The sequence below is a fragment of the Cygnus olor genome, chromosome 1 (genome assembly GCF_009769625.2).
Source record: "Cygnus olor isolate bCygOlo1 chromosome 1, bCygOlo1.pri.v2, whole genome shotgun sequence".
NCBI lineage: Eukaryota > Metazoa > Chordata > Aves > Anseriformes > Anatidae > Cygnus > Cygnus olor.
In genome coordinates, this window is record NC_049169.1 from 11,703,570 (window position 1) to 11,715,266 (window position 11,697).

The window sequence follows — 11,697 nt, forward strand, 5'->3', positions numbered from 1 at the left end:
CTTACACTTATTAGATCTTTTGAAAATTGAAAATTAAATTCTGCATATAGTCAAGATTCCAGCATAAGGAAAGGAGTAGTTCCAAAGAAGCAGAGAATTAAAAGAGCAGGTTGGTGGGTTTAAAAAAATAAATAAAATAACTCTGTAGAAAAATTATCCAACACGTAAGTAATTTGGCAATGCTTCCAGCCATTTAAGTTGCAGGATAGCAGATATGACCTATTTTGACAACATGTGACTTGAAGGTGTTTTTTTTTCCTTTTTTTTTTTCCCTTTTCTTTCCTCCCCCAACAGCGTTTTGCAAGAAGCTACAGAACACGAGGAGTCTGTTAATGATTTACACACAACAGACTAGCATCACTTTCAACTACCCAGATAATAAAAAGCATACACTCTGTGCATATTGATGTGGGAGGAGTCACATCTTGAAAGAAGAGAAAGCATAGGAAAGGAAAAAGAAAGATTTCTATAACTAAGGAAAGAGAATTGAGTAAAACATTTAGGAAGAAGAAAAACATGAAGGCTGAGGAAGTGAAATAAAATGTAGTAAAGAAGAAACAGATAAAGCCATTTCTTATATTTCTAGCATCTTTAAAAAGACTAGGATATGTATTATTGACATCCTCATTAATTTCTGCATCCTTTGGAATACGGAAAAATGCAACTGAAAAGAATACTTGTCTCAAAGTACGCCTGAGAATATGAGGAAGTATTTTTGAAACTTGAAAGCACAAACTGTATCACCACTTCTCTGAAACCTTTCACACAAAGTCTGTATATTATAAAGGAGTACTACTGTAAGAGATATTGATCTTTCCTTTCAAACTTATTCAGTTTCTATACAACAACTATTCTTTTCTTCAACACCAAGGTACTTGCCATTTCCTCATCTTCAGCCAAAACCAAGTCATAATCACTTAATGCCACACAAAAAATAATTGCCGTAACACCCTCAAAACAATGAATCCACTTCTTCCGCTCTGATCTTTGGCCTCCAACATCAAACATTCTGTAAAACAGAAGTACAAAGCAGGAAATGAACTTTGGAATTTCCAGCTTTCTGAATGTTAAGTGATAACCTCTGAAATCATCAGCTGTGCAAGCTTGATCCAAGAATTTTGAAAAACCGCATAAAATCTGCAACATTTCAATTTAACATCTCAGCATAAAACAACCTTAAAAAAGAAACTTAAAAAGTTTTACTATACATTTCACAAAACATGAGAAAGTGACTTGAAAGGTATATAAAACTGCTTATTTATAAATAATTTGTACAATTACAAATTATTTCATTAATGAAGTTAATTGTAATCTATAAAATAAAAATACACGTTATCTTAACTAAGTGCAAACTATATGAAAGTTTTCAACCTTTCTCCCAAATGAATGAAAAGTCTTAAGTAATAAAAGGTCAAGAATATAAAATTCTTTACATCCAAGGGCATAGGTGTCTGTTTCAGTAATCAGGAGAAAAATGCTACACTAAGAAAGTTGGACACAAATAACGCTTTATTTTTGTTATCTCAGTGTTCTGAATCCAAATATAAATATAAAATATATTTCTCATTTTTTTAGATTTAACCTAGAAACTCTAAAAATTGATGATTTTCAACTTATCTCCACTAAAATAAATTACAACTTGATTTTTTCAGCTGACCACATTTAAAGAGAATTTTAATTTTTTTAAGAGACACTAAACATAATTTTTAAAATGCTCTTCTTAAAAGACAAAATAGGCATCAAATAATAAGGAATAATGATAATTTTCCTTCTAATAAAGACACTTTTTGGAAATGCAGTTAGGTGGAAAAACTGAGCTATAAAGGTTTTTGTTTTTTTTTTGAATTCTCAGCTTTACTGAAATAGAGTAAAAGAAAAAGACCATACTCCAGAAGTTAGCAGCAGATGATCAACAAATTACCACTGTATAAAACAATTTACTTTTCTCTGCTATCTACATACTTTAATGGCCATTTCCTAACTGTTCTGAGCTACACTGAACTTTTCATATCATTATGTACTTCACGTATTTTTCAAGCCAGACATAACGAACTAAACCAATAAATAAATAACTTCATCAAAAAGAGGATAACAGTGCTGTCCTGAAACAAATGTGCATAGCTGAATCTTCTCAGGTAAGACAGAATACAGACTTTATCACCTGTCTCTTTCCTGTCACAGAATGAGAAGTGTTGTTTCAAATCCTTGCGATTACTTCCAGTTTCAAAACAATGTGAAAAGGTCACCGTATGACTTCTCTAGCTTGCTTAGCAAATACTCGATTATGCAAAAATTGAATTTTTCCTCCTAGTTACAAGGAAATGCAATTATTACTTTTAAGAGAGGCCTGAATTTTAATGTCTTCAGTTGATTTTTTCAAGTAATTTTAACTTCCTTCCAAGTTATCATGAAGAAGCAGAGAATTCAGTACGTATAAAAACGTTCATATGGGAGGGGGAAGACAGAAGGGGAAGAACAGGACAGACTGTTTCCTACAACTCCATCCAGTTTTCTCTAAGTAGTAAAAAGGCTAGCATGTGAACGGAAGGTGTGGGGACCTCTTCTCACACGTAACTAGCGATAGGACGAGAGGGAATGGCCTCAAGTTACTCCAGGGGAGGTTTAGGTTGGAAATGAGGAGACATTTCTTCTCAGAAAGAGCAGTCAGGCACTGGGACAGGTTGCCCAGGGAGGTGGTGGAGTCACAGCCCCTGGGGGTGTTCAAGGAAAGGTTGGACGTGGTGTCTAGGTTTAGTGGGTGACATTGGTGGTAGGGGGACAGTTGGACCAAATGATCTTGGAGGGCTTTTCCAACCTTAATGAGTCTATGAAAGCCTTATTTGGTTATAGAACGCCATATGATCAGGGAAAGAAATCCAAAGTAACAACTGTTAAGATGCATAATTATAATTCTTGTAAAGATATTCCAGCATGGCCTGAATCATTGAGGATTATCAGTAATAAGGCTACCACACTGAGGTCTTTTGGTAGACAGCATGACATGTAGGCTTGAACAACAACGTATCTCATTGTTTACAGAACATACCAGAATATGAGTAAGAAAATAACTAAGAAATTAAGAAAATGGTTCCTTGTATCTTTTCTGTGGATACTAGCTTTTAAGGAACATGATAAAATAAAAGCTTTATACCAATGGCAGTACTGTAATATCAAACTGCATGGATCTCAACTGGATTAAGCATATCTTAAGGCACCACTCAATGTAAAAATATTATTACTAAGATGGTAACTGAGATGTGTAAGGAAACATTGCACAAAATTGCACACGAATAAAGAACCATATTAACAAAAACTCTTTCAAAGAACTGCAAAAATATGTAAAAAGGAATAGATCTGCACAAGAAGCATCACATCTGTGATGTGAGTGTTTGGTATTTCATGGTCCTTATGCCAACCATCATTTTGACTCGTGCAGACTACACTGCCAGCATGGATTCTGGGAAGTGAGGGAAAATGCATAAGACTGAAGACTTCCAGAAGATAAAAGAAGTGTAATTTTCAGTTTATATGGGCAGATGCTGATTTTAGCCAGAAATCTTTGTTTCAGTTCAGAATAGACTCTCCACCAGTGGCATTATTTTACCAATGATGTCTGTTTTGGGGGTTGTCTTTCTAACAGCGCACTGAAATGTCCAGTTCTTTACACGAAACAACCTTTTTGCACTCATCTTTGATTTTTTTATATGCTAAAACTTAGTGCTAGGTGAAGTTTTGGCACCAGTTTGACAGTGAACATCTCAACAGAATTAGTAAGAACCTGATGGCTTGGCTTTTGTCGTGAGGGTTCTTCTACATATTATGTCAGTACATAGAAAGACAGGCACAGAAGAATTATATGGCACACAAAATTCTTCAAAAAAGATAAGGTTGCAGTATCTTTCCAAATAATTAGCCATTCCAAACAGAGTGGCATGGCTTAGGAGCTTTGAGACATCTACTCCATTAGAAGCCTGTATATACAGATTGTTAGGTCACAGTCCCAGCACACTGAAACACTGACAGCAGCTGCCTAATCTGCAGACAAATTTAAAAGTTTTAAAGAATGAGAAGCTCAAATGCTTTACAGATTTCTCCTCCCAATGTGAGAGTGTTGTGTGCAAGCCCATTCTTTGCCTCAGGTACTAGGAACTCATACTGCAGTCAATGGTTCAGCTACTCAAAAGAATCATGTATTGTTTATTCATGATAAATTTGTCTACAATGAACTACAAGAAATACAAAGCAGTGCTGAAAGAAAGTTTGTAACAGCCAAATCTACCTCCCTTATCTAAAGAATGATGTCATTAAAGAAATGCTTTATTGACTTTCCATTTCATTTACTTAAAGAAAGCAAACATTTCCAGTGAGATTGCAAGGTGGCTATGCCATATTAAGACAAATTAATTCACTGAACTAAATGTAAAGCACTAAAGATGCTTCTCCAGTCATCACCCTACTAATCTATGTTATTTAGCTATACAGGTAGCTTTCTAAAGGGTTTATCAGCAACTGTGCAAATTTAAGGGCTTGTGCAAGGTATTTCATTAGCACAGTGGTTTTTTGTAACTAGTGTTGCCAAATTTGACATGTTCTGCTTCTTTCAGGTTATTTCATCTGAGAATATGATTTCAGTACCCATACAAAATGTGAAAAATGTGACATAGGCCAGAAGGATACCAGTTATTTATTGTGATTTTTGAGTTTGTTAAGGTTATACAAGTTGTTTGTTTTCTCCCTCCAAGCCCCAACCTTGCAGAAGACTTCTTATTTGACAAATATTTTAAGGTAGGGTGAATGGTTACCAAAAAAAGATAAGATATATATCTGGAAAGTCTCACTTTTATTAAAACTGAATGCATCTTTGATCATCTCACTTTCCTGTTTTCCCCAGGTTGTAAGAGGAGGTGTGGGGTACAAACATAGAAAACCAACTGATTTAGTGTACTACATAAGATTAATTGAACCCCATCAGGTGCAACTTGTCATTTTTAGAAATCTTAAATTGTTCTGAGTCACTAGATTTCTATTAAAAAGTATATAAAGTAGAGAAGGAAACATTAAAAGAAAAAACAGGCTTGTCTTTCTTATCAAAATCTGTTGGAAATATTATAACCTCTAACAAGGTCTTCTGCTTAGGTATACTATTGTGCAAGCGATAATCCTCATTCTTATTGCCCATTTAAAATGTTCCAAAAATAATGCATTTTCAAAAACATTTCCAAGATTACTCCTTAAGAACTTAAAAATAAGAAAAAAAGGATTCCTCAGAACACTTTAAGAGCTATTATTTTATGGAGGAAAAAAATGTGTACACTCAAACCCCTAAAATTAAGGAACAAAATATATTTTCCACAGTACTGGTGATCCTGAAGCATTAATATTACAACACTTACTAAGCAATTACATGAAAAACAGCATTTTCCATGACAATACTGAACAAATTTACTGTATAGATGTTCTGACAACTATGCCTACACAATCTAAAATGTACATACAATACAATTTTTACTGAGATTTCTCTTCATTCTTGCTAATCAGGAGTAGTTACAATAGTATTACATTTATATTATCCTTTGCTTTCATCATGGATGTCTCAGGACATAAAATGTTCAGAATATTAACGTTATTTTGTAAACCTCACATCACAGGGAACATAAATCACAGTCTTTAATCACTAAATAAAGTACTACCTTAAAAAACTACCATTCAGTTTTGAATTCAGTTCTCCATGAAAATGGAGTTGTTGGCGTCTTTTTTTAAAAGAGCAACAAATGTTTACAAGCCTCCAGTTCTACAACAGAATTTAAATGGAAAAATCTGACAGAACAGCTACATATTAATGCAATACAATATTGAGTATTATGAGATTTGATTTACATAGAAAGTATCTTTACAAAAAGCTTCCAATATAAACAAAGCATTTATTACTTAATATCTCCATATTTATTATGCGTTATGATAGGATTTCAAATGACTCCCATTTGCCTTCAGAAAATTGAGCCAAGCATGAAGAAGTTTTTCAGCTAAAAGAAAAATAATCAAAACTGTGACTATACAAAATTTGCTAAATTGCATTACTGAAAGCATATCCACAAGAACTTTACAGAAGCCGTAACAGACAGATAAACATGCAATATAATAAATTTACATACTTAAAGTGAAGATCTTTGAAAGTAAAGTGAGTTTCCACTATTCCTGTAGTTTTCACTCTAGTCCTGAGAACATCCTGCTGGGTTGGAATGTAGCTGGTTTGTGCTATCCTGTCCAAGTCATTCAAGTAACTGAAGGTAAAAATAAACACTGCTTTCAGTTATTCCTAAAATAGTAACCAGATAATTGCAAAGAATCACAGAAGTCCTACGTCTATTCATTACATTGTACCTGACTTTTATATGAACAGCTGTCTCTGAGGTAAGACAGAAAAGATAAGACACAGATTATTTTCCTGCTAATTTCTTTTGAAGTTTTAGATACACTTTCACCCTAGAAGAAAACATACACAATTGACCCCAATAAAAAGAATTATTATGAAATCCCAGGATGTAAACATGGTTCCACATTTACCAATTTTATTTGTATTAACTAGAAGAAGACTTTCATTTTTGTAACCTCTTAGTGAACTACAATTTTCTTTGAACTATAAAGCAAAAACTAATTACTCTGGAACTGATAAGGGGTGTGAAAAGGACAACCCAGTATGTTGGCCAGAATTAATAAATATTTTTAAACAATGCTAAATATATGACCGATATAACTTTAAATCGGGAATTTCTAATTACACATTTTTTACAATATTAAATTCCAGTCACTAATAATTAATATTAATATTGTGATGCACACCAAGAAGCGTGAAGTTTCTCATAACAATACAAATCTTACTAGTGCTTTTTGCATAGTGATAGAAAAGATATTAAGTTCTCCCTTTACTGTAACCAGAAGTTAGCAATTTTCAGGACAAAATAATATGATTAAAAGACCAGCTTTCTTATGAAATTTGAGAAGAATTTATCTAAAAAAAAAAAAAACACAAAACTGAACAGAGGAGGTAAGTCATCCTCCAAATGATTTAAATTCAGTTATACCACACCTCTTCCTCTCCATTTGCAAAAGTTATGTGCACCATTCTGACCCAAGCAGACAAAATCTTTGTCTAGGTACTTCTAAATTTTCTGTTTGTATGGGAACAGAATTACTCAAAGGTTAGACTTCTCTTTTATTCCTTTAGCTACTACTTGAAAACAGAAGTATTGTTTGTCACATAGTACTTACTAGGCAGCAGAGTCATTAAGCTGGTATTCTCTAGATCTGTTGAAACAAGCTTGTACTCCACTGTCTTTCCACAGTCTTTTGATAACACCAGCAAGCTCTGCAGTCATAAATCCTTCTTCTGCTGCTCCAGCTAACACAAAGAGTTGACGAGCATCATCCTTTAGTGTACAAACAGAAAATGGAGAGACAAACATTAAGAAATATAACAAAGGTATACTACCTTCTCCTCTCACTCAGGATTAAGGATTACATTCAGCAAAGGAGTAGGTTACTTAACCCGGTATACATTAATGTAACCAAACAAAAAATGTGAAAGAAAATAATTAGTTTTCTACATAGAATGACTTCCCACCTTTTTTCAACAACATAAAAAGACAAGGCCACTCAACTTCACATAAGCTGACAAAACTTCTGATCAGTTTGTCACTTGAAATGAACTTCTATAAATGGAAGTAGTCACATATGTTGTGCTGAAGTCTAACGTTGACCTTATTTGCTTAGCATATGCCACAAACTGAATAGAACAGTTACAATGCATATTAGAACCTTTGGATATGCAGATGTATATTGACTGCAGAATACACATTAATCGTGTAAACTTCAAAAGATTTGTTTTGAATTGATAAATATTCATTAGTAAAGAGAAATATACTTAAAACTTTTCCAGATAAATCAGTTACACATATCCATCAACTTAACTATTCTACATATACCAAGTTTTCTTGGTAAATCCATGTCAAGAAATCAAGTGGGTTTTTTGTTTGTTTGTTTGTTCACATATTTTGGTTTGTTTGTTTTTAAGAAAAACAGCAATTTGTGCATTCATATAATGACTGCCTCTGAAAATGAGGCTATTGGAGTACAGAATATCAATCCCCAGTCTCCTTTAACAGAATTTGAATAGTTGTCTAACTTATCCAATTCTGACTGAGGAAAGAGACTAAAACTGTTAGATCTGTAAGATACTGGAAAAAGAAGACAGCAGCTGGGTAGAGGAAAAACATATCCACATTAATATTTTCATGGGAGTAGCTGCTTGACTGTAGTTACAGTTTGTATGTGATCTATTGCCAAGGTGTGCCAGCCAGCAAAATCAGCATACTTGTGGCCTGTAACTACTACCCACAGCATGTACTGTTTGTCTAATAAATAAAAGAAAGAACAGACGAAAAAGGAAAAAGGAGAAAGGTGAAAAGAGAGGGGTTTAGGTAAATCAGCTGGGAACTGAAAGAATTTCAAGAAAGAATTAAAAATGCAACATGTAAAGTTATTCTCACAGAATAGCAAGTATAGATACTGATGCAAATCTGTAGAAAAAAACAGTTTCTATCACCTTTGCTGTTCAAACAATAAGCTGTGAGGAATAACATTTTCAGGATAAACGTAGAAAGTACTGGTTATTCTAAAGAGATTGCCTGCTGTAGGCTTAAATAGTCAACAGTTTTATGACAGCTAACAGGGAAATTGTTTGCAGATAGAGTAACACTGATATTCACAGCCTGGAAACAAAAAGCTTGCTGTTCAGTCAACTCAAGGTAGACTTGAAGACATTTATACCTATCTGTGTGTATAAACAAGTAGTTATACATATAAACAACAGGTAACTAAGACATAGGTCTTGTGAAAGCTACAATTCTAAAAATGGACATTTGTCAAAAAATGAACAGAATACTGATTACTTGTACATCCACAAGAAAAATTGCTAATAAGAGTTCAGTGGATTGCAATAATAATTGCATAAAACAAAAGAGTATTAAAGATCAAAGAGTAGGATAATCAGATCTCACTGACTGTAGCTTCAACAATATGCCCGCATAAAAGAAACTTCAATGACAATTTTGTTTTTGAATATTGTTTGTGGATGAAAATGTCAAGGATCTACAACTGATAGAAACCACAGATCTTGAAGGAAAAGCCAATATATTACAATACATGATAGAAACTGGAAACCATCAGCCAGTCTTGTCATGAACTATTAAAACGTCATTTCACACCTGCCATGGTCTGACTTTACATGCAAAACTTACTCTGTTTCAAGTAGCTCTGTAAGTTCTGTCTCTACATTCTCTAATATTGTGGGATTTTTATTTTTTTTTATTGCGAGGGTGGAAGAGGGAGCAGGAAGAGAATCAGTTTCTATTTTTAAAAGCCCAACCATTAAAATAAGAAGTGTTATTTGTTACCCTCATATCCCTTTTCTGATCATGGCAAGTACTAGATACCATAAATGATGTAGGACGTAACAGCTGAGTCCTATTTTCATTATTAACCAATGACAGAAAATTTCCTTTAATCATACTGCAACAAGGCTGCTTCCATTCGAGTCTAATACTGACTTTCAACAGCAGTGTTGCTCTGTAAAAAGAACGCAGATCACCGAGACCTGCCTAGGTGCTAGGGGATAAACAGTTATTTCACAACCATCCCTGACAAAAGTTTGCATTATCACTTATATCGTCCTCTGAAGTTGACAAACAGATTATTTCAAGTTGATACCATACACAGCTTTCAAAATCTTGCTAGTTACTTTAGCTGATCACACCTAAACTCACTCTTCACTCTGTTTTCTTTTAACACGTATTTAGTAACAGGAATCTACCATCTGCCTTTTCCAAACGTTAGCTGCCAGACTCCAGATAGGACTTCATCAAACAAATACTGAACTATCATGCACTAAGATACCACTCCTGCCCTGGCAAACTTTGGTCTCAAGACACAACAGAAAACATGAGAACAACGCTAGAGAGGAATAACAAAACAACACAAAGCTTTTACTAGTTACATTTACAGTTAAGCAGGTTTCAGGTGGAATTAACATATGTACATAAACTAAAAATGATGAAAGGCTTAAAGGAAAATTGTCTAATAATTTACATATGACTACCAAACAGACTTAAGATTTCATTTACAACTTCAATACCCACTTAACGTAATGTTTGTCTTTGTGACAAGCATACCCAATGCATCAAGCAAGGTTATTGAGGTCACGCTCTTTTTTTAAGCCATCAATAAGATTTTGAACACAAGACTTTATCAAGAATGAAGCATTTGCATACTATTTCTTATTTTTCAAGACTCCCCCCCCAACTGTAATTCAATATTAACACAATGAAAAGAACTAAATTATGACAAGATACCCCTCCAACTACCTTACATATTTATTTCAATACATGAAGAGCAAAATTTCTTCCTCCAACCCTCCTGCAAGATAGCTGCTATCTGGCTAGTTTGTGCTTCAAAACCTGCACTGGTTGGCACTCCCTATTCTCTCATTAATGTCTATGCAAAGAAAATAAAGCCACAAATCCTGAATTAAATTACAGTGCTGTTCAGATTAGGAACTTTGGTGATATATTTCAGCACTGCAGCACAGAGTGGACTCCTGCAAACAGTGCACAAGCGAAAACAATTAAGGAAGCATTTTATAGAGAGATTTAGAGCATCTATCCCCCTGACCAGACAGGGACACAAACAGATTCACCACAGGTAAGAGTACAGGGTTAGGATTTGAGAAGATGATAAGCAAAAAGGATCAGTTCTGAAGACTATCTCCAATAAGTGGATGAAATTAGATTCAAAATCTACAGGAAAGCCTAGAAAAAGATCTCTGATTTCTTGGGAAAAATCCCTAAACCATGCGGTATGATGAAAACATGGATACCACCAGCAGGGCTATGCCTGTGACTTAGAGTACAATAAAGTTATCCACATTGGAAATCAGTATGAAACGGGATTCAGTCCAGAGGTGGGAATGTTTTAGGCACTACTGTGCCTACCAGTCAATAGAGAAGTGCAGAGAACAGCTAGATGCCTACCTGCCTACTAAGAAGTATGACTACACAGCTTGTTGTTTTTTCAAAAAAGCCCTAAGACTCAGGTGTTTAGTTCTCCAAATTTAGATACAATTTGGAGAACTGTATCTAAACCAAATAGTTGTTCTGAATCAATGAAGAGCTGATTGCTCTGTAGAGCATTGTGATAGAAAACTAAATGACATTCACCTTTATCAAACCTTCTGACCTACATCGATTTTTAGATAGGAAGAGATTTTTTCCAGGAAATAACAATGGACAAAAACTGAAAATGAATGGATATTTCAGCTTTATATGTGCATGTGTACTTCAACACTCACAGCCCTGGTTGGATCACCGAAGTCTATCTTCAACCTCCCCATTGCTCTAATGATAGCAATAATGGACTGAATGGTGTTACTGTAGACAACAGCTTTGTACTGTTTACATTCTTCTTCTGAATAACCAGCTTCATGGATAATCCTATGGAAGGAAAATAAACAAGTTCTCTATTCAAGTAAAAAAAAAAAAAAAACATTTCTCTATAAACATATTTTACCATACTTACTTCATTTGTTTGACAATTGTGCTTTTCCCTGACTCACCAGCTCCTGAAAAATGTGAGAAAATTCATTAG

The 11,697-nt window shown here is 34.2% G+C and overlaps 1 protein-coding gene across 2 annotated transcripts in view; it reads right to left on the minus strand.

The window, feature by feature from the left end:
• GNAI1 (G protein subunit alpha i1) overlaps window positions 1-11,697 on the minus strand; it is a 37,405-nt gene that overhangs the window by 3,543 nt on the left and 22,165 nt on the right. For both annotated transcript variants that reach the window (XM_040548691.1, XM_040548695.1), the window contains exons 2-6: window positions 11,629-11,671; window positions 11,402-11,543; window positions 7,270-7,427; window positions 6,153-6,281; window positions 880-1,009 (exon numbers count right to left, since the gene is read on the minus strand). In XM_040548691.1, the coding sequence (XP_040404625.1) occupies window positions 880-1,009; window positions 6,153-6,281; window positions 7,270-7,427; window positions 11,402-11,543; window positions 11,629-11,671 (602 nt within the window). The remainder of the gene's footprint in view (window positions 1-879; window positions 1,010-6,152; window positions 6,282-7,269; window positions 7,428-11,401; window positions 11,544-11,628; window positions 11,672-11,697) is intronic.